Source organism: Protopterus annectens, chromosome 9.part0 (genome assembly GCF_019279795.1).
Source record: "Protopterus annectens isolate FY-2018-M chromosome 9.part0, PAN1.0, whole genome shotgun sequence".
NCBI lineage: Eukaryota > Metazoa > Chordata > Ceratodontiformes > Protopteridae > Protopterus > Protopterus annectens.
In genome coordinates this window covers 578,624,871-578,649,387 of record NC_056743.1, presented here as the reverse complement: position 1 = coordinate 578,649,387, position 24,517 = coordinate 578,624,871, and the positions used below count along the sequence as shown (strand labels likewise).

The 24,517-nt window shown below is 42.1% G+C and overlaps 1 protein-coding gene across 1 annotated transcript in view; it reads left to right on the top strand.

Moving 5' to 3' along the window:
* LOC122811338 (scavenger receptor cysteine-rich type 1 protein M130-like) overlaps positions 1-22,844 on the top strand; it is a 513,363-nt gene extending 490,519 nt beyond the window's left edge. The window contains exon 8 of the mRNA XM_044083110.1: positions 22,132-22,844. Within this exon, the coding sequence (XP_043939045.1) occupies positions 22,132-22,406 (275 nt within the window). The 3' untranslated portion in view covers positions 22,407-22,844. The remainder of the gene's footprint in view (positions 1-22,131) is intronic.
* The last annotated feature ends 1,673 nt before the right edge of the window (positions 22,845-24,517 follow it).

Genomic DNA, 24,517 nt, shown 5'->3' with positions numbered 1-24,517 from the left:
TTAGCTTGGGATATAGCATCACAGCACAATCTCATTCTACAGGCATCCTACATTCTGTCAGAGCAAAACTGTGTGGCAGACAAGCTGAGCAGGACCAGGGCAAACACTCAAGAGTAGAAACTAGATCAGGGGGTCTTCCAAGATTTGATACATGTTTGGGTGGTTCCTCAAGTAGAAGTACTTGCCTCCTCTCTGAAATTTCAGCTGGCAATTCTGCTTCAGGACTCCATGCAAGAAGGCTTGGAAGACAGATGTCTTTTCTTTTCCTTGGACAGGAATTTTTCTGCTTGCTTTTCCACTGATATCCAGGGTACTTCTGAAGATTCAGAGGGAATACCCCAAGATCATTGTGGTGGATCCCTTCTGGCCTGGGCAGCAGTGGTTCCTTCCTTCTTTTGGAACTGGCCAAGCTCAGTTACCACAAGCTTCCTCACAGACTAGATCTACTCTCCCAAGGTCAGAGGTATTTGATGCACCCAGACTCCGATCAATTTCAGTTGACTTCCTGGATGATGGTCTTAATTCTCTTTAAGCACCTGTAATGGAGGCAAGAAAACCTGCTACTAGAAATTCATATATTAGCAAATTGAAAAGGTTTTCAAGTTAGTGTGAACAGCATAACCCATTCAGGGCTTGTTGTTTTCTGGTCTTACAATATTTGTGAGAGTTACTATCCTATGGCCTTTCTTACTCCTCCATCAAGGTTCATTTATCAGTCATTTAAGCATGTCTGCCCATGGATTCTACTCCTTTCAATACATTCTAAAGAAGCCTCCTAGAAAGCCAGTGGTTCCTTCTTGATCATAATTTTGTTAGAGAAGCTAACGCTTGCTCTATTTGTACCAGTTAATTTTGGCTGACTTGAGGTTCTTAACATAGATAAGTTTTACTGATTGGTCTGACTTCTGCAAGAAGGGTATCTGAGTTATAAGTTCTTATGAATCAACCCTACCTCATTTTCCACAGGGGCAGAGTTTCTTTGAGAACTAATCTTTTTATGCCTAAAGTGATATCAGAATGTACTATCCATTTCACTGTATTCTTTCTGAACCTAGACACGAAGGAGGAAGGATACTCTGTGCCTTGGATATAAACAGGCAACTCAAGTACTGTCTTGACAGAACTAAATCTTTCATATCTTTGGATCACTTGTTCACTTCTTGTGACCGTAAGAAGGGACAAGCTATGTCAAAGCAGACTTTGGCATACCACCACAAAACTATTCCAGGCCCAGCACAGAAAACACAATGCTGCCCCATGATAGGAAACACACCAGGAAGAAATATATAATGTATTTTTTACTTCTTTGCTTCTACACTACCAGGGCCTTGGCCTCATCTATGACTTTTTGGAAAGGGTTGGATTCTAGAAGCATTCTATAAGCAGCAACTTGGTCCTTTGTGCATAACTTCTACAAAGTATTATTAGCTTGATTCCTTCTCTGTCTAGATCAGGTTTTGCTAGGACCATTTTCCTGGGGCTGCTGTACCCTCCTTCCAACCCCCACATTTAGTAAGCTATAAAGCTTCAAGTATAAATAAGTATATTTTTTGCCATTTCTTTTCAAAGTTCTGCGTTCACCTATTTTTTTTACTTGATTGATTTAGATATATATATTTGCTGGCTTCTGTTCTATGCTGAAATTGCTGTTTTTTCTCCCACCCTTATTCTTGCTGTGTTAAATAGTGGTCTAACAACTTTTATGTTTTATCTAATTGTCTTAAGGCTTGCTAGTATAATTAATATTCCCTGTTAACCTCTGCATTAATTGCTTGAAACTCCTTGTGTTCTGACTAAAAGTGCTGCTGAAACAATTTGAAATATAAAGTGATAAGTATATTTTTTTGGCATTTCTTTTCAAAGTTCTGCATTAGCCTAATTTTTTTACTTGAGATATATATATATATATATATATATATATATATATATATATATATATATATATATATACACACTGGCTTTTGATCTATGCTGAAATTGCTGGTTTTGCTCCCACCCTTGTTCCTGCTGTGTTAAATAGTGGTCTGACAACTTTTGTGCGTTTCCCACCCTCCCTGCCTATTGGTATCTTCTTCTTATACTTGGTGGCTTTGCAATTGCCCACCCCTACTGTATATTTGATCTGTGACACTCCTCCCAGTCTGTTGTCATTAGCTCATTCTACCTAATACAGAGAAAAAAATGCACTTTATTCATCTGATCTTACTGTATTTGTGTTTCTTCCTACTTTATTACATTATTTTGCTTTTGCCTCTTCTTGAAAGTACTCAATTGTACTTATTCTGCTACATTTATTACTGCTTGGTAGTAGCCTGATTAAACTGCAACTGTTATTGTAAGCCTTTTGGTTTAAGCGCTTGGGCTTCAGACCAGTTGTTTTACATTAAGAAGGTTTGTGGTCTGCACTGTTGTGGCAGGACAGGTAGCATACATCCTTCTAAGCTGGGAATTGCTGATTGAAGGCTCAGTGTATGTTATTCTAAAAGTGTATTAGTTCTGGTTTAAGCACTTGGGCTTCAGGCCAGTTATTTTACATTAAGAAGGTTTGTGGTCAGCACTCTTGTGGGAGGAGAGGCTAGATTCTGCCCTTCTGAGCTGGGGGTTTCTGGTTAGAGGCTTTTATTATGCCTGCTTATTTGAACGGTTTCTTTCTGAAATTGGTACGCCTTGTTTGTTGTAGCATAGACTAGATTAAGACCTGCTGAATCTAGCTTTGTTTGTATAACTTGAGCACTAATCCAGGCCATCTTTTTTGGAGAAGGTTCCCCTGCACCCTAGTGGCAGGAGTGTGCAGTTAGAACTTGTCTGATCGAAGACTGCTGGAACAGGGCTCAGTTTTTAGCTCTTATTAGTTTAAATCAATTTGCTCATTTGCTGCTGAAAAAAATACACTTTATGCATCGCAGCTTAGTTAGGCTTAAACTATTCCCAGAGCCATAAAATCTGCTCTTCAAATTTTCCCTTAGAACTAGTCCGTTTTTTTAGTTTTAGCACTCAAATCTGTTTCTTTGAACTCAGCACTTGTTCAGAACTCGTTGTAAGCACTAAATAAGCTACTAATTACTACAGCACTCAACGTTCCTCGCATATCTAGAGGAAAACAGTTTTTAGTACTTAATAAGCACCTATCCAGGCATGTCTAAGGGTCAACTCCCGGTGTTTTCTCCTTTGTGCCCAGTGAATGGCGCACCATGACGGTTAGTCCATTCCACAAAGGGGAAGCCACCACGGACACCAGGAACTACCGCCCTGTTAGCATGATTAGCCTGGTCTGCAAGGCCGTGGAACGAATCCTCATGGGACTTATAAACAAAGACATTGGTAATCTCCAAACTCTGGACCCCACCCAGTTCGGGTTTATAAAAGGCAGATCATGTCTCCTAAACCTGATAGACTTCTTTGAAGCAGTCACCAAAAACTGTAGACTAGGGTAAGGTGGTTCACACAGCCTATCAAGATCTTGGCAAGGCTTTCAACACCATCCCCCACTCTGGAATTATAGATAAACTCACTAAACTAGGTATAAATCCCTATGTCACAAGATGAGTTGCCAACTGACTCACTGACAGAACCCACACTGTGAAAGTAGCAGACTCCAAATCCGACTTCAGACCAGTGACAAGTGGAGTACCACAGGGTTCAGTCCTGGGTCCTCTCCTGTTTTGTATCTACTTCTCTGAAGTACAGGCTGACAAAGAAGGTCTTTGACTAATGAAATTTGCAGATGACTGCAAACTACGAGCAATAATCAAAACTCCTAACTATGTGGACATCCTACAAAAGGGCCTCAGAGACAGATGCCTGGTGTCAAAGCCAAGCCTCAAACTTCATGCCAAAAAGTGCATTGTCATCCCCTTTGGTAAAAACGCTGTACCCATGAACTACCACATAGGCAGTAGTAAACTTAACACCGAAAATGTGATGAGACCTTGGGACACAGGTGGACAGTAGTCTCTCCTTTGATAATCACATCACCACAGTAGTCAGGAAATCCTTCTACATGGCACACCTTATCACAAAAGGTTTCTCATCCAGGAAGAAAGAGGTCATTGTTCCCATTCTACTCTTCACTCATTAGACCCATTATAGAGTACAACAACTGGAAAGACCGCAGAAATACCTCACAAAGAGGATTACTGGCCTCAAACAGATGCCCTATGCAGACTGTCTCAAACATCTCCAGCTGTACTCCGTCACATATCACCTACTCAGAGGTGATCTCTGCATAACATACAATGCTATGTCAAACCCAGAGCTGTTGGACATGCTCCACTTAAAGAAATCCCAATCCCTCCGAGCTACATGCTGTAGGGACCTAAACCTGGTCACCACAATAAACAGAACATGCTGGAGGGATAGATTCCTGTCCCAGAGACTTCCCATACACTGGAACAAACTACCTATCTCTTATCAAACAAAGCTCCTCATTAGCACTCTTCAAGAAAAGTCTTGATGATTGGATGGGAAATAGGAAGTTTACCCCGGGGATCACTTCTGTCTCTGCTCGACAGTCTCACAGGAAAATAATTTTCTTGGGTGATGAAAGCCAGGGTACCTTCTTGGCTAGGCTTATATAGGCCCTAGGGCCAGTAGCCTAGTACCTCCCTATGAACCTATGGGATAACATACCCATATAGCGAAGGCTACTGCAGCAGTGATCAATATGATGAACATAGTACTGTTGTGTAAAAAACTTACCATAACAGTAGATAATCACTGCTGCAGTAGTCACTCCCCCCTCCCCCATGTTTCCTGGTGTGGTGTTGTCAGGGTGTGGACTTTATTTCTTGTTGTTCCTAGCATTGTCCTTTCGGGGCTCAGCCTCCCTGTCTCTGGCATAAAAGTTCTGAAGGGGTTGGTGCCCAAACTTGTCTTTTTAGTCAGCTCAACTCTAACTGATTAAAGGTTTGGATGCAAGGAAGATATCCTGAAGCTTTGGAAGCTAGCCTGCTGTTATAGCCTTGGAAGTTATAACCATTATAGCTTAGGCTATTACAGCAGTGATCATTTGAACATCTTCTGTTATGTTAAGTTTACTTAGACAACTGTACTTTATTGGATGTCATGCTTCACCCATGTCTCTTGAGGGACCAGGTAATGCACATCTTGAGGCCGACGTTTCAAGCAAGGCAGGAAAGGCCTGATTATAGTCATTAACCCATACATCAAGGCTATTAGGGCAACTAGCAATACGACACTGAAATAGGCTTTGCAAAACCAATCTGAAATATCCATGGTGGTGAACTAAGCCTTCTGCAGTGTGCATAATCGATGTCTGAAATTTCGGCATGGGCTGGTGAGTCGTAAACCAAATAACCAAGCGATTTAATTTATGTAAATGCATGGGTTGTCTAGAGCAAAGGCCCTTTGTAGAAATGTATGCAAAAAATATATAATACAGAATATAAAATGAATGTACAAAAAGAAAAATTCATACAAAAAAGTAATTGTGGTATTCAAGCAAAAGAAGTGTGTATACAGCGGTAATGATACGTATAAAGTAAATGTGTGTTCCTGGAGCAGTAGTAACTAGTAGTAGTTAAACATAAAAGAAACATGTACAAAGCAATGTGTATGCAACAAAAATAATATGCCGAATAAAGTGTAAAAAATATTAAAAATTGTTGCTCTTTCCTCTGTTCCTTTTGTACACTACATGGAGCACTTTGTATAAGCTTACAAAACTTATTGAAGCCTTTCTATGATTATTTGTAGAACAAAATTAACTATGATTACGGAAGCATTTACACTTTCTTGGAGGAGAAAGTCTTCAAAGTTACATTGGGTTTGTTGTCTTCAAACTTCAGCAACTAGGTGGATTAGGCAGCCAGGAGCAAGATTTCAGAATGCTTTTTGACTGCAGCAATTTTGAAAGGTAGTCTAGTAAAAAAGATGTCTGCTGTAGGAAGAGGTTTAAACTGTTGGAAGAAAGTGGTAGACATTGTGAAGATTGGGTGAAGGCTGCCAGCCTAGCCAGATAGAATTTTGGAGATAATTCTGTCATCTGTAAATATTAATGTAAACCGCAGGCTTGTTGTCTTAAATGGTAAAAATAGTGTTACATGTGGAACTGGAAAAAAATGTAACAGTGCACTCTACTGACCAAGTAAAGCATGTTGTGACCCTTTGATGTTAAAACTCGGAACCAGTAAGTCTAGAGTGAGGCATCCTGCCTATTGTTTTAAGGCCAGAGTGAATGACCAGAATTTGCATGCATAAATGTCCTTTATTGCTCTGGTTTCTACCCAGAGGTGAAGAATGTAAATGTAGTTTCTGTTAACCTGGGAACCCGGTGAAGTGTGAAGAATGATGTAATTTGAACCAGGAATGTGATTTTAAAAACAGAGAGAATCCAAGAGCATTAAGCATTTTTGTCGACCATCCAAACTCACCAGCACTGTCTTGCTCTATATGTAAGTTTGTCTTAGACTTGTGTGTTTCTCTTAGAAATAGCTAGAAACAAGAAATATTAGACCGTGTTTTCTGTGATGCCAGAACTGTACTACTGAATTATTTTAAGTATTTCTCTGTGATTTCTGAACTCTTCACTAGCACTGTGTAGTAAAAAGTATTGTCTTGTGTTTTGTCTATTTGTTATTAAATATTTTTAAACCCTTTCAACTGTGGATGTTTTTGTAGAGATAATTTAAGCTCTTTAGAGTGCTTGCATGCCTTTGGTAAAATTTTACAAAGCCACTCTAATAGGTTTAGCCCTGGGCCTATACTACCAATTGGATAATACTATTGCACATTAATAATTGGACACCCTTTTAAGGGCCTTTGAGTAGCTGATAAATATTAGTGGGTGGTGGCAGCTGGCACTACCGTATAGTCTGGGAAAAAAGGGGCACTGCTGGAGAACCTGTGCCAGCCTTCCCCAGGAATGTCTGTGTGGTTGTATAAACTCTTCTCAAAGTGTGTGTATGTGTCAGTTACTTGGGCAGGGACACGAAGCACTGGTTGGACAGAGAGGGTCCTGGAGGGTTTAGCTTGTCCACTAGGCTGAGATATGGACCTTATAGCTGTGCCATTGCGGAGTCTTATTGGGGACCGGGGGAGTAAGGGAGCGACCAGCCCTGTACTGACTGTGATCTCTGTGTGCTCTTAAGGGAAATTGCACTTTACTGTGTGTATTTGTTATCCTTTCCTCCTATATGAGATGCCCCTCACTGGTGTTAGTGGTGAGGATTGAGGCTCCTTGATTGCTGGGCCAGGGCACAGGCATCACAGACATTTTCTTTGAATAAAAAGTTTGAAGGGAAATGTGGGTAACGAGTGTGTAGATGTTGGAGTCCTTGGAATCCATTTAGTAGAAAGAGAGAAAAATATGTCCTAGTATAGATTCTTGAGAGGTGAAGAATGTTTGTTATAAGTGAGATGCCAGAGCCATGTGCAACTTGGAAGATTCTTTTTTGATAAATGTAGTTTATAAACTAGTTTAATACTCACTGACCAAAATGTTGCATTTTGAGTTTAGTAAAAATATAGATGTTAGTGTTTCACTGTTGCAGTCATTACACTTGGGTTATCCTGCTGGCAGGCTACCCGCAGTCAGCCTGAATTCCAAAGTCCTGGTCCGGCGTCGGTTTCTGTTGCCTCTTCAGTGACGTCAGTGCGCCAGGGGTATATAAGATGCAGCCAACACCATTTTCTTCAGTCTTTCTTGCCGCGTGGTGCCCGAAGCAAAAGCAGTTCGCAAGTGCCAGTCGGCTGACTCCTGAGATTTTTGAATTTGAATTTCAGATCCGAAGTCTTCAATAAAGCCAAGTACCCCGTTGGGGAAACTTTTTCTTGCTCCAGTCCGATGTCAGTAAAAGTTAACAATTGTATTTCTTGTGGGAAGCAAATACTTCATAAGGATTTTCATTCTTACTCTATTCCTTGCCTAGGCCCTGACCACAACATTGCTAGTTGTCGGTTTTGTGCTAGATTCAACCAACGCACTATTAAGCGTCCGTTCGATTTTGCTTTTCATTACTTTGGCCGAAGGTTTAACTATATAATGCCGTCGAAACAAATGATGACTGGAGTCCATAGAAAGTGCAGGGACAAAGAAAAAGACAGGCATCCGAGGTCCAAAACTGAAGACGAAGCCTCTTCTAGGCCAGTCGCCGGTTCGCCGGCTTTCAGTGAGGCGCTTTCGCAGCCCTTGACACCCGCTACCTGAGCCACAGGCCACCTCCCACGTGGAGACATCTAGGCCTCTGGGAACTCAAGGTATTGGGCCTATGGAAACAATTCCCTCAGATGGGTCCAGAGCCACTGAGCAGGCATCGGCTTCTGCGGGTGTTTTCAGACCTACACAGCTTACTATCAAGACCTCTTCAGCAGCCAAAGCAAAGTCTAAAGCACCTTTAAAGACAAAGAAACAAGTATAGCATTCTCCTGGACAGTCATCCATGCCAAAAAAACAGATGCTCAAAATGGCCGAGGACCTAATTACTTTGATCAGGGGCTCCCATCCCCCTCCTGATAAAAGGCCTAGGCAAGACACTGACTATGACTCCTCTGACCAGGTTTCTATTTCTTCTGATTCCTTTTCAGAACAGGGATATTCTCTTCCTCCCTATGAGGACTCTGATGCTGAAGAATCTATCCCTTCAGCCTCTCCTCCTGAGGACTACTCTTTTGGGAAAACCCTGCACACCATGAGGGAACATTTCCATTGGGAGAGCCAGGATTATTCAGAATCCAAGAAAAGGCTCAGAGACTTTCTTTTATTGCCTCAGCACAGGCCTCTTGCTATCCCCCCTGTACTAGATATTGTTGATGATGTTTTTTCTGAATCCAGTTTGACTCCAGATTCTTTACCCCCTGCACCAGTTAAGCCAGATAGGTACTACAGGGTTCCAGATTCTCATACATTACTTTATAAAAACCCTGCTGCTGATCTAGAAACTATTTCAAAGGGCCCCAAAGGGGTCAAGGCTTCCACTGCAAAAAACCCTGTTCCCTCCGATAGGGATTCTAGAGCACTGGACAGATGGGGGAAAAAAGTTTACACCTCTGCTACTTTAGCTGTAAGGGCTTTAAACTGCCAGTTTCATATGCTTAAATATCAACAATACCTAATGTCTTTGCTAAAACAGAAAATGCTTACAAGCTCTGAATGTCCTGAAAACAAGGAAATGCAGGACTTATTGCATGCAGCTGAACAAGTGGGAAAGCATACTTTGCAATGTGGTTTTGATTCATTAGAGGCATCTTGCAGAGCCGCAGTTACAGGTTCTGTCATTTGAAGGCATGGTTGGTTAAAAGAACAGAGTTTACCTGATCATGTTAAAGCAAAATTATTGGATGCTCCATTACAGCATGATACTTTGTTTAGTGTTAAGGCAGAAGAGGTGTTAAAGAAAATGGAGGATAAAGCAAAATCAATGCAGACAGTAAAGGATTTCTTACAGGTTCAGCCACCTAGATTTCGCAGGAACTGGCTTTCTAAAAATTGGTCCTTTCCAGTGTCAGACAGGCCACCAAGAGGCAGATCTCAGCCCCAAGGCTCATACAGGCCTAAACAATGGGGTGCTTCAACCCCCAAAGCCGGAGAGGAGAAATCACAACCTTATAGGAAACGTACGTACCTTTTGACAGCACCCTTAGGGGGAAAACTAGCACTTTTCTCACAAAATTGGCACATGATCACACAGGACAAATGGGTTTTGAATATTGTTTCTCAGGGTTACAGGTTCCACTTTCACACCCTACCAAGGTCAAAAGGTATGCCATACCTGCCACAAAATCAATGGGCAGAGGCACAAAAACAAATTTCTGCTCTCATGGACATGAGGGCTATTCACATGGACATGAGGGCTATTCAAAAAGTACCACAGCAAGAACAGGGGCAAGGATTTTACTCAAGACTTTTCTTGGTACCCAGAAAGGGCAAAGCCTGGAGACCAATACTGGACCTGTCTATTCTAAATACTGGACCTGTCTATTCTAAATACTTTCCTGGATGTTCCAAAATTCAAAATGTTGAGACTGCAGCAACTTCTACCCATGCTGGGCAAGAAGGCTTGGCTAGTTACTTTGGACCTCAAAGAGGCATACCTGCATGTCCCAATCAGACAATCTTGCAGAAGATACCTCAGATTCATAGCTGGCTCAATGCATTACCAATTCTCTGCACTGCCCTTTGGCTTATCTACTGCACCCAGGGTCTTCACAAAATGCCTGGCACCAGTAATTGCATTTTGCAGACAAAAAGGAATTCAAATATATCCCTACTTGGACGACTGCCTTATTCAAGCAGAGAGCAAGGACATTCTACTAAGGCATCTGGCGTTTGTAAAAAGATTACTAATTTGCCTAGGGTACACAGTAAACAAAAATAAATCAAAACTAGTGCCCTCTCAAGAGATAATATTCCTGGGTGCAAGCTTAAATACAACTGCCCAAGTGGCTTATCTCATGCCAGACAAACAAAGGCAACTGACTCATTACTTTCAAATGATGACAACAAAGACTCAGCTCCCTGCAAGAAAAATTCTGCAGGCTTTGGGCTTCATGGCATCCTGCTAATTCCATATGCCAGATTGCATATGAGGAAGCTACAATGGTATCGAAAAAATGTTTGGACTCAACATTGCCACAGCCTGGAAACAATAATAACTCTTATTCCCTGCCTGCAACAGGAGTTTCGATGGTGGGCACTGGCCTGTCACCACAACAAGGGACAGCCTTTCACTTTACCCACAGCCAGGCAGACACTAACAACAGATGCATCAGATTATGCCTGGGGGGCACACATGGCAGGAAAATGTATTCAGGGCACGTGGCCCACGGACCAAATGCATCTTCATATCAATCAAAAAGAGATGCTAGCTGTACAGAATGCCCTGATAGCCTTCAAGGATCTACTACATCCAGGACAACTATTACTAAAGACGGACAATACTACAGTTATGTGGTACATAAACAAGCAAGGGGGCACACATTCCTACCCCCTCTGCAGGCAAGCCATGACTTTGTGGAACACAGCACTGACCTATCAAGTACATCTGCAGGCACAATTCCTGCCAGGAAAGAAAAATACTCTGGAAGACGAACTAAGCAGAAACCTCATGGACCCTCATGAGTGGAAACTAGATCCACAGGTCTTCAGCATGATAACAAGGAAATGGGGATGCCCAGACATAGATCTTTTTGCCTCCCCTCACAACTGCCAACTACAGAGATTCTGCACAAGGACTTATCACTCACAAGCATGGAAAGTGGATGCTCTATCATTCAGCTGGAAAACCCTAACAGTTTATGCCTTTCCACCACTGCCTCTCCTTCCCAAGGTACTCAAGCCAAAAATGATTCTGATTGCCCCAGATTGGCCACGCCAGCACTGGTACCCAATCCTAAAGAGCTTGTCTCAAGGCCCAGCCTGGATTTTACCTCAAATTCCTCATCTTCTGACTCAACAAAACAATCCAATCCTGCACAGCCAACACAGAACCTTAAATCTGGCTGCATGGCAAATAATATAGCCACTCAGAACACACCTCTCTCTAAAGCTGTTATGGATGTCATTCTGGAAGCCAGGAGGCCCAGCACCAGGAAATCTTATGCAGAAAAATGGAAGAGATTCTGTGCTTGGAACCAGGCACAAGGACTTGAACCACTTGTTCCAAATATTCCTCAGATTTTACAATACCTAACTGAGATGCTGGACAAAGGCCTATCCTTCTCATCAGTTAAGATCCATGCCTCTGCCATTTCAGCTCATTACAATACGGAACCTCCTATTTTCTCTCATCCACTGCTAAGACAGTACCTCAGAGGGGCAAAAAACATAAGACCCCCAAGGAGAGCACCGATACCTACATGGGACCTCAACTTTGTCTTGGAAAAGCTCACACTGCCTCCTTTTGAGTCAGCCAATACAGCTGATATAAAATTCCTATCATGGAAAACTGCTCTGCTTCTAGCAATAACTTCAGCAAGAAGAGTCTCAGAGTTACAGGCATTAATGGCAGTGGAACCTTTTATCATTTTTCATCCAGACAGGGTTTCTCCAAGGACAAACCCAACATTTATGCCAAAGGTAGTATCCAGTGTGGCTCTTAACCAAACCATTAATTTGCCAACATTTTATCCAAATCCCCAGAATAAAGGGGAGAGACGTCTGCACTCTTTAGACATACACAGGCAGCTACACTTCTACTTGGATAAAACAAAAGCTTTCAGAAAAACTGAGCAACTGTTTGTAGCATATGCTGCAGGATCACAAGAAAAGGCTATTTCAAAGCAGACTATTTCAAAATGGATAGGACACTGTATTCGTTTCTGCTATGCACAACATGGCAAGTCAGTGCCTAATCTACCAGGGCAGCAGCCTTTCTCAGAGGAGTACCAACCAAGGAAAATTTGGAGGCTGCAACTTGGAGTTCAGTGCACACTTTTACCAAGCATTATCACCTACCTCTTTACTCTAAATCCAGAGCAGGCTTTGCCACTGCAGTTCTGCAGGGCCTCATAGCCACTCCTAACCCTATTTAGACCCAGCCGCCCTACCTCAGCTTTGGGATTCAACCCAAGTTGACTGCAACAGTGAAACACGATGAACATAGTACAGTTGTGTACCTACCATAAATGTAGATGTTCGAGTGTATTCACTGTTGCAGTCCAGGTTACCCACCCTCCATCCCCCTTTCTTTGCTGGGACTTCTCTATACTTCTCTAACCTATGCAACCTATGTGGTGTATTTGCTTGTAGATGAAGGTATTGTTTTTATTTTACTGTATGTTTTTATAAGCAATATGTATTGCCTAGCTCCTTGGGGACACCTGACATCTGGGGCAAGAAAAACTGAAGAAAATGGCGTCGGCTGCATCTTGTATACCCCTGGCACACTGACGTCAGGGAAGAGGTGACAGCAACCGACACCGGACCAGGACTTTGGAATTCAGGCTGACTTCGGGTAGCCTGCCAGCAGGATAACCACAACTGTACTTTTCTGACTATATTAAAGGCCCTGGTCATATCGAGGAAGAGGCCTGTTTTAGAGCAACTGTTCTTCAACTTGTTGATGCTGTCATTGATTTTATAGAGAACAGTTGTGGTAGTGTATCCTGCCATAAAGCATGTTGTTGACCAATGAGAGGGCTCCATTAGTATGCTCAATGAGTTGGTTATAAACAGTTTTTTTTCCAATATTTTAGGAAAGGGGCAACAGTGAGAGGTCAGTATAAAATCAAGAAGGGGTGAAGGAATTTCATACTTTCTTGCAGGGGGAGGAGGCGGGAGGCAGTCTTGAACTGAGAGGTATGAAACCAGATGTGTGAGAGAGATTAATGATATGGGTTAAGGGTTTAGCTTTAGAGAGACTAAACATTTTTAAAAAAGCTGAATGAAATATGCTAGGCGAGAGTTTTAATATAGCTTTATAAAAGATAGTTTGGACATGAAATGGGCAAAGGTTGTCAAGCGTTCTGATTTAGGATTGACTGAGGTTGCTTTACTTAGATTCATGTACAGAAACTCCATCCTTCCTCCTGAAATGGGCAAGCTGATGGCAGAGTTTTGAGTATTTTGAAAATGTATTGGAAGGAGAAATTTTTAAACATGTCAGAGGTTATTCCAATGGACTGATGTGAGGGGGAGTTGGAAAACTGTGTGAGTTTTTATACTTTTTCCAGAAGAGACAGGGAAAGGATACCATTGATGATTGCTTATTTATAACATTTGTTGCTGTACCAGAATTGTCAGTCTGCTACTGAAGATGGATAAAGCATTTCAACTAGTTGGTGCTGCTTCCTGTTAAGCCAAGCTTTATCTCTATCATGCTACAGAGCTTTTAAATCTAAATTATTGACAGTGCCTACTTCATTGGTAGAAACACCATGTAGGAAGACCAGATACAGTGTGTACCCATTAATATAGGTAGTGGAGGTAGCCACACGTGGGAATCCAAATCTGTTCATAATTCAAAGGAATTTTTAACAAGCGCTACAAATTCTGCATCTACTGTTATATTGAAGGTCCCCATAGTAATCCTGCTGGGGTGCACTAGTACTGAAGCTACAAGGAAATCTTTTTTTTCTTTATTTTTTTCTCCTCTTTGCATACCAGTCAAGCTAACCATTGATTGCTTAGTGTTGAGTCTGTTTTTACATTTTGTCTCTGGTCCTGCCTCCTACTGCTGGGACCATTGTGACTGTTGAGTGCGAAGGGCAAATTCAGAGTAGCCCAGCAGTATATGCCATATTAATTCATCAGGGAGGTTTTGGTGTATCCTAACTGGGCAGGCTGGTTTGACATCACATGCATCACTTCAAATAATGTTGGTTAGCATCAAGCTTCCCATGCACATCAAGTTAATCTGCTATCTGCTGTGTGATTAGAGCACTGGGGCAGCGCTTATATTCATGTACAGAAACTCCATCCTTCCTCCTGAAATGGGCAAGCTGATGGATACCTTTCCTTCCCACCCCTCCTTGCCTGCTTTCTCCAGCGCCCAAGTACCTAATCAAACTCAGGACATCTGGGTCACAGTAAGGGCTTCCAAAAGGCTCTCTTTTGAAATATCAGCACTCGAAATGCTGAGTGCCAACAAGCCGAGGAAAAAGACCAAGAACAAAGAAGAGCAAATTTTAAACATCACTCTTCTCCGTTAAACAACTTTATGCGGGGGGTGGGGGGGTTGGAGCCTGCCTCCCTCCCTCCACATCTCCAAAGTTGTATAGGATTGCCATACTTCGGAGAAAAGGGAATATGCTGAGAAACGGCATCTGCAAGTCCGATCTTTCAACCATTCATTCTCTGTGTTTCAGGACTTGCTTCAGCAGATCCTGACATTTCAAGTGGATACCCTCCCAGAACCAGTAAAGTATTGAAAGAATATCCTCTCACTACCTATGTAAGCTAGCAAACTGGTTTTACCATACATGGTCTCCTGCTGAACCCTAACAAAACATGATACTTGGGTCTCACCCCCACTCATTTCCTGTTGATACATGAATGAAACTTCTGGTAGTAAAAACTAAAAGAAACTGCAAATATCTTGGCTTTTCATGAATTTTTCTCTCCATTCTCCTCAAAGTTAGGACAGCTACAGGTAAGGATATTCTTTTAGTATAACTTGGAAGCCATCGCCATTTATTTCATATGACACACACACACACACACACACACACACACACACACACACACACACACACACACACACACACACACACACACACACACACACACAGTTTCAGCACAGCAAAGTACTGTATGTAGCAGTTTATTTGCCTAGTGCCCACTATGAATTGCAGTGCACTGTCATGTAAAAAAATAAACACTGATTGCTGAGTCCATACCTCTCAACTGTACAGATTTTTGCAGAATGTCCAGATTTTTGCCTCATATTTATTGTCTGCTTCTCTTAAAATTGTGGTTTTCATGCATGTCATTGGCAAATCATTGAGGGTTGAAGTCAGAAAATGACAGACATTTGAGTTTCAGACTTAATACCTTTCAGAAAATTCTTGCTAATGCAAAACCTGTTGTTCTATCTACTTTCTAAGTTTGCAAGAGTAATTTTTAAAGTGTACCTATGTCTGGCCTTTTATTCCCCCGATTATGTATGGATTTGTCCAGATTTCTTGATCTAAGAGGTTGAGAGGCATGCTGCTGAGTAAGAAGCCCAATGACCTTACTATCTTGTTCCTTCTTAAGTTTTTTAGAAACAGAAGTTCTGTTATTTCTAGAGAATTGATTAACACTTTCTACATCTGAATACACAAGTTCTGTTATTTCTAGAGAATTGATTAACACTTTCTACATCTGAATACACACACACACACACACACACACACACACACACACACACACACACACTCCAGTGATCACTCCTTGGCAGAAAAATACAAAGTAGTTTTCCATTTTCTCTCCAAACCATTACTGACCGCAACTATTAAATACAATTCCTTCCTGTGTGTTCAAAATTCCAAAGTTTTGCCAAAAAAGGACATCACCTGCTTAACTACCCTCTAATGCCTTCAACACAGCTTATTCCAATCTTTCAGACCTGCAACAGTGGTATGTGCAATTTTGATAAAAAGTAATGAAACTAAGCTCTGTGAACCTTTAGATGTCATATTTATAGTGTCTCCGTTCTGTTTGCATGGGCAACACAGATGGTCTTCCTTTAAAGTGAAACGTGTTTAGACATGACCTTGTACTTTGTGTAATAATGTGATGTTCTTCATCTCACATTGCTGCAGTCCTTACATATGGGTAGTCCGCTGTCCTCGGTCGGCCCAAATACCAAAGTATAAGGCTGACATCGGTCAAGGCGCTTAAAACTGACATCAGGACGTCAGGGTACAAAAGCGCATGACCGACGTCATATCCTCAGTCTTTTTTGCCGCATGGTCTGATGCAGAAGCAGCGTTGCAAGTGCCGTTCGGCGTTCTGAAATTTTTCGAGTTCGGAGTTTCAGACCGAATCAAAGTTGGCTAAGTACCCGTTGGGAATATTTTGGTTTTTTCTTGCCTCAGTGTTTTACCGGATGTCAGAAAAAGTGAATAACTGTATTTCTTGTGGGAAACAGATACCGCATAGGGATTATCATTCTTTGTGTATTCCTTGTTTGGGGCCTGAGCACGACGTTGTTGGGTGTCGCTTTTGTGCTAGGTTCAATAAGCGCACTGTTAAGCGAAGGTTAGATTGTGCTAGGCTGGTCTTCGGGAAGCGGTGCAATTATAATATGCCGTCGGATTCTCCAGCGCCCGCTTCTTCGAAGAAGCGCAAAGACAAAGCAGTTAAACCCAGGCAAGAAGAGTCATCCGTTCTGGACGTTGGTTCTTTAGAGGTGTCAGTGGAACCGGTGGTTCCGACGGAGGCTTCTCTGGAGTCCCAGGGAGAGACTTTGATATTGCAGGATGTGGCCTCTCAGGAGGCAGGTCAGGCTGAAGGGGCTTCCCAAGTTACTGTACTCCCCTCCCTTCCTAGGGTGGTTAGGCCCTCTCCTTCTGTTTCCAAGGCTTCTCCCAGAGGCAGGCCAGGTTTAGCTTCTGTTGGTGTCACTCCTAGTGCAGCAGGGTCTGTGCCCAAGAAGCACATGCTTAAAATGGCAGAAGATTTGATTACTCTGATTAGAGGTTCTTTGCCCCTCCTGATAAGAGGCCTAGGGTGGAGCCAGAGTTGGGGAGTTTTGAGCAGGCTTGGATGTTTCTGAGTCTTCGGCTGAAGACTTGCAGGAGTACTCTCCTTATTCTGATTCTGATGCAGATGATTCGACTCCTTCTGCTTCTCCTCCAGAGGATTTTTCTTTTTCAGAGACTCTTCATTCCATGAGGGAACATTTTAAGTGGGAAGGTCAGGACTTCTCTGATTCCAGGAAAAGGCTTAGGGAATTTTTGCTTTTGCCCCAGCATAGGCCCTTGGCTATACCTCCTGTTCTGGATGTTGTGGAAGATGTGTTTGCAGAGGCTTCACTTAATCCTGATTCTCTGCCTCCTGCTCCTGTTAAACCGGATAGGTATTACAGGGTGCCTGAGGCTCATAAATATCTTTATAAGAGTCCTAGGGCGGACCCAGAAACCGTTAGTCAGGGACCTAAGGGTGTCAAGGCCTCTGTTGTAAAAAAATCCGGTTCCTCCAGATAAAGAGGCCAGAGCTTTGGATAGATGGGGAAAGAAAGTCTATACATCTTCTACCCTAGCTATGAGGGCTTTGAATTGCCAGTTTCATATGTTGAAATATCAAAACTATCTTCTTTCTCAATTGAAGTCTAAGGTGGATGCTCTGGCGGAAGGCATTGAGTGTAAAGAGTTACAAGATTTGGTGCATGTTTCAGAGCAGGTGGGTAAGCATTCTTTACAATGTGGTTTTGATGCTGTACAGGCCTCGTCTAGGGTGGCTGCCACTGGTTCAGTTCTTCGCAGGCACGCATGGCTGAGGGATCAGAATTTATCTGACCATGTTAAGATAAGGATTTTGGATGCTCCTTTACAGTCTGATGTGTTGTTTGGTTCACCAGTAGGAATTGGCCTGCTAAGGGGTGGACGTATCCTTCTTATGATTCTCAGTCTAGGGGTAGATCTAGACGTGGTAGGGGCAGAGCTCAGAGTTCTTTCAGACCTAGAACAGGGAGTTCACCTGCACAATCTTCGGGTGAGGGCAGGGGCCAGTCCTTTCGTAAACAGGCCCAATGACCTACCTTTTCAGCTGCCAGATCCTTCTTGCCTGGCAGCTCCTTTGGGAGGAAGGTTGGCACTCTTCAAGGAAAATTGGAATTTGATTACCCAAGACAAATGGGTATTGGATATCATACACCGAGGTTACAAGTTTTATTTCCATACCTTGCCTCCTTTCAAAGGCATGCGGGACGTTCCTCCTCAGCAAAGACTAGAGGCTCACAAACAAATTTCTCTGCTACTTCAAATAGGGGCCATACAACCGGTCCCTCTGCCAGAAGTGGGCCTAGGATTTTATTCTCGCCTGTTCCTAGTACCAAAGAAAGGGAACACGTGGAGACCAATCTTGGATTTATCTATCCTCAACACATATCTGGACATTCCCAAGTTCAAAATGTTAACGTTACAACAGCTTTTACCTCTGCTGGGCAAAGATCACTGGATGGTGACTCTGGATCTCAAGGAGGCTTACCTTCATGTTCCTATCAGGCTCAGTTGCAGAAAGTATCTGCGTTTCTGGGCTGGGACTTCTCATTATCAGTTCTCTGCATTGCCCTTTGGCTTATCTACTGTGCCCAGAGTGTTCACGAAGGTTCTGGCTCCAGTGATAGCTTTCTTCAGGCTAAGAGGAATACAGATCTATCCTTATTTGGACGATTGCCTGATTCTGGCCCAAGGAAAGGACGAACTTCTTCATCATTTACAGTATGTGATAGCAGTGCTAAGATGCCTGGGGTATTCTGTGAACGAAATAAAGTCCAGTCTAGTACCCTCTCAGGACATGTGCTTTCTGGGTGTGAGACTGAATACAGCATCCCAGATGGCCTTTTGACCCCGGACAAACAAAAGAATCTTTCTCTTTACTTCCATCAATTGTCTCATCAGTCCAGGCTGACTGCAAGGACAGTCCTTCAAGCCTTGGGGTTCATGGCATCTTGTATTCTGGTGCTTCCCAATGCCAAACTGCATATGAGGAAGCTACAATGGTATCTCAAAAATGTATGGACACAGCACTGCCAAGATATGGACACTGTCATTCAGATAATACCTTGCATTCAAAAGGAATTTTTGTGGTGGGCTCAGGAATGTCACCTAAACAAGGGACTCTCTGTGACCCAGCCAGAGGCGAGTCAGATTCTAGCGACAGATGCCTCAGACAAAGCTTGGGGAGCTCATCTAAATGGAAAGTGGGTACAAGACACGTGGCCTGCCAGACTTCAACATCTACATATCAACTTGAAGGAGATGTTAGCAGTCCAATTTGCATTAATAGCTTTCAAGGATTTACTTCTTCCAGGGCAGGTGTTGGTTCTAACAGACAACACAACTGTCATGTGGTACATCAACAAGCAAGGGGGAACGCATTCTTATCCTCTATGCAGACAAGCAATGATTTTGTGGGAGACTGCTCTCAGTTTACAGCTAAATCTTCAGGCAAGGTTTCTGCCGGGAGCACAGAACTCCTTAGCAGATGTGTTGAGCAGACAAATTATGGATCCCCACGAGTGGAAATTGGATCCTCATGTGTTTCAGAAATTGACAGTGTTATGGGGAACTCCAGACATAGATCTGTTCGCTTCTCCACTAAACTACCAGCTGCCAAAGTTTTGCACAACAAGGTTTCATCCCACAGCTTGGAAAGTGGATGCTCTCTCATTCAATTGGAGCAATCTTCATGTGTATGCCTTTCCACCTCTGCCTCTCCTCCCAAAGGTACTCCTGAAGGTAAGACAGGACAAGCCAAAGATGATTTTAATAGCTCCAGATTGGCCTCGACAGCACTGGTACCCATTACTGAGAAGTCTGGTACGGGAGCCTCCATGGCCTTTGCCTTCGATTCCACACCTGCTGTCTCAGGAGAACAGTCATTTACTCAATGTCAAACTTCACTCTCTACATCTAACAGCCTGGCATATTCTGTTTTAAACCCTGGAGGGTCTCAGCTTCCACAGCAAGTTTTGAATGTTATTTTGGAGGCCAGAAGGCCTAGTACAAGTAAAGTGTACGCAGATAAATGGAGGAGATTTTTATTTTGGAGTACAGCTAAGGAATTTGATGTTTCTAAGCCTAATTTAAGTGTGGCTCTTCAATATCTTACTGAGTTACTGGACAAAGGTTTGTCCTTCTCCTCTATTAAGGTTCATGCTGCAGCAATTTCTGCTCACTATGACTGTGACCCACCATTGTTTTCTCATCCTTTGTTTAAACAATTCCTTAGAGGGGCAAAGAATATAAGACCCCCACGTAGAGCTCCTACTCCTGCTTGGGATCTCAATTTTGTGTTGGAGAAACTCACTCTACAACCTTTTGAGCCTGCAGCTACTGCCGAGTTGAAATATTTATCGTGGAAGACTGCTTTTTTGTTGGCCATTACCTCTGCGAGAAGGGTTTCTGAATTACAGGCCCTTATGGCGGTTGAGCCTTTCTTAATTTTCCATAAGGATAGGGTATCTTTACGTACTAATCCTTCCTTTATGCCTAAAGTGGTTTCTAGTGTGGCTTTAAACCAAACTATTCATTTGCCTACTTTTATGCAAACCCCCAAAATAAAGGGGAAAAGATTTTGCACACTTTGGATATACACAGGCAGTTGCGATATTATTTGAGCAGAACTAAAGGGTTCAGGCAGTCTCAGCAGTTATTTGTTTCATTTGCTTTGGGTTCTCAGGGCAAGCCTGTTTCAAAACAAACTATTTCTAAGTGGATTGGGTTTTGTATTGCTTTCTGTTATTCCCATCATGGTAAGGAGATTCCAGCTGGGATTAGGCCTCATTCCACTAGGGCTACTGCCACTTCTACAGCTTTTTAAGGGGGTGGCAACTAAAGATATTTTGGAGGCAGCTACTTGGAGTTCAGTGCATACTTTCTCTAAGCATTACCACCTTCCACTTTACTCTAAATCTAGGGCTGGTTTTGCCACTGCAATTTTACAGGGCATTTTGGCAGCTCCTAATGCTTTATAGTTTTGCCATCCTCCCTTACCTCTGCTTTGGGATTCTACCCATATGTAAGGACTGCAGCAATGTGAGATGAAGAACATAGTACAGTTTTGTACCTACCATAAATGTAGATGTTCGAAGATCCACATTGCTGCAGTCCAATTTACCCTCCCTCCTTCCTCTCTGTAGTTAGAGGTGGTTGTGTGGTTTGGGTTGTGAATATTGTAAATATTGTAAATAGGATTAGTGCAGGGGTGGTTGGTTGGTTTTTTGCTGTCTTTTGGTTTTGGCCTTTCTTTTTAGGGCCTTCTGACATCTGGGGCAAGAAAAGACTGAGGATATGACGTCGGTCATGCGCTTTTGTACCCTGACGTCCTGATGTCAGTTTTAAGCGCCTTGACCGACGTCAGCCTTATACTTTGGTATTCGGGCCGACCGAGGACAGTGGACTACCCATATGTAAGGACTGCAGCAATGTGGATCTTCGAACATCTACATTTATGGTAGGTACAAAACTGTACTTTTTAAAACCTTACACTGCTTACATACTTTTGTTGTATATACTGTAGTTTTTGTTTTACTGCAGTTTGTTGTAATTGTATTATATAGATATAGGATGTCCTTGAAATTTGTACTCGCTAGACCATTGTATTATTCTGGTAAACGCATTCAGATAGATTAAGTAATCATCTGAAAACATTAAGATTTTCATTGGCTGCACAAATAAGTGCATCTTTTATGCCGTACTGTGATCTATGGATAGGAGAATTGTAGGAGGTACGTGATCAGTTCTTATAGTAGAAAGCAGCCTTTTCAGATACACACACAGGATGAGAGAGAAAAACTCATAAAGTATCCTAAAAGTAAGGAAACATGCACTACAATCAAAGTGAAAGCTTGATTAGCAACCAACAAATGTAACTTATTTTGTTCTTTAGTGAGCTGGCATTTTCACTGCAAAATTCTTCCTTTACAGAATTATCTGTGCTTTGACTGTACAGCTTTGTTGTTTTGTTGTTTTCCTGGTTTCTGATGAACTTTTTAACATTATATTTAAATGTTTGATTCTATCTAGAAATCAATGCCCTTCTTGCACCATATGGATATTGCCTGAATAACACCATTACACCACCCCCAAGTTACATGAATGCCTTAAAAATGATTTCGCATCCACTGGAAAACACACTAACACCACCCCCTACCTACCTAGAAGCATTGAAGATTTTGGCAAGGCCCGTTATTGTACATGTACCTGTTCCAGAGCATCCAGAAGAGGAGGAAGAGGAAGATGACATTTTTGTAGATACGGAGGACAGTGCTGAAAGTCTGGACACAACTGAACAACCATAAGTTTGGAAGAGCTGTAAGAACACAACACATGAATTAAAACAAAAGATGTATTTTGAGATATGATATTTATAAAGTTTGCATTTTTAAGTTATTTTACCTAAGTCAGGTGACATAATTGGACCACAAAAATGTGAGCTTTTTATATATTAAACATCTGGCAGATATTGTTACTGGATGCTGTGCAGATGTGAAAATGTGTTTAATTTTTAAAGGTCATGTTGCCATCCATTTCAAAATTAGCATATCCCAGTGCTTCAGTATTGAAGCTGTATAGCACTTAATCTTACAAGAAGTTCTACATGCCACTGAAGTACAAATCAGAGTGACCAGCGAAACTCAAATACCACTCCAGAATCTTTTAACCCTCTTTCACTTGAACACTTGTCATTCCACAGATAAACTTATTTTATGTGTTTGAATAAAATGTCATTTCTGTTAGTGTTTTGCATCATATCCAGAATATTTGCAGTTCAGCATCTGCAGTTACTAAATCATTTTTCATAAATTAGAAAATGCTTAAAGTGATCATTGATTCAGAGAAAACTGTGACCTCTACCTGCACATCATACCTCTCACCCTCTGCGCACAAGAAATCTGGACAAAGATGAACAAAGTGAGTACCAAAGGTCCCAAAATAGGGACAATTCCTAAAAATTGCTCTTAAGAGCTTAGAATGTTGCTAGAATAACAAGTTTTGTATTGGCATACATTTCCTGAAGGGAATGAAGTCCGAAACTTAAATGTCTGCCTTTATTTATGGACTTCAGTCCTCAATAAATTGCCAGAAAACCACAAATTGTATGATAAACAGACCAAAAAATAGGATACAAAAATCTGAAGAGTTGAGTCATATTTTGCATATGGAATTGCTACTATTCTTGTTTACATAAAGGGACTTTAAAACCAGACAGAAAAAAAACTCTGATACACTTTGACAGCTCCTTCATGCATCAGAGATTAGCTGCAAGTTTTTCAGAATCTCTCTGCAGGTTATGCTCCACAGAGTTGTGGCCATAATAAACTCATTCCACTTCTTGCCCTGAACACTGTACAATTCTTTCATCCCTTGGTGGTATGTTCACCCTTCTTCAATGAAATGGAGATTATAAGCATAAAACATTTATTTTGCATTCAGAAGTGCTATCCGGGAATTTTCTTTTGGGGGGAGGCTGATTTCCATATGAATAGTTCTTTGGGAATTGTGACAGACGTGAGCGTCTTTACCTAAGAGTGCTGCCAGTGTTGCATTTGGCAACCACTTGAAGCAATCCTTGCCAAATAAGGTAAGATCAGCTGTTGGAAGGGTCACTGTGGATTATCCAGTAAGGGCTAGATTATTTCTTGGAAAACAAGACATATACTTTGTATAAAGAAGTGCTAATGTAAGCTGTATTGGTCTTATCAACTTGTTTTCCTGAGTCTCTTTTTCTTTTGCTAGATATGGCATCACTGATGTTCTTCGTGTTTCACTGTTGGTCATCACTTGTGTGTGGTTATTATCACTTGTGGGTTATCCCTGCTTGGTAGCCCTCGGCCGGCCTGAATACCAAAGTAAAGGATTTCCCTCCTACAATGGCTGTTCCAAGACTGTGGCTGACATCAGATCATCAGGACTATAAAGGGTGGCAGCCAACACCATTACATCAGTCTTTCTTGCTGTGAAGCCTGAAGCAGAAGTAGTTTTGCAAGTGTGTCGGTCGGCCATTGCCAGAGTGAGGGAAACCGTCTAAAGCTAAGTATCCCATCAGGGAACCTTTGCTTGCTTTTAACTGATGTCAGAGAAAGTCAATAATTGTCTCAGTTGCTGTGGAAAGCAGGTCCCACACCAAGACTTCCATTCTCTCTGCGTCACTTGTTTAGGACCAGACCACGATGTCCCCGGTTGTCAGTTATGTGCCCTGTTTAATGCTAGAACCATAAAAAGAAGAGCTGAAATTGTAGCTAGACATTTTAGCGAGTCCTTTTCTCACAGTGAAATGGTGTCTGTCAGTCAGCCGGCTACTGACTTACCTAGAAAAAAGAAAAACCAGGATAAAGATAGGCCTCAAAAAGTTAGGCCCTCTGATGACTCAGGTCAAAAGACTGGTATTTTTCAACTCAGTGCTACAGCT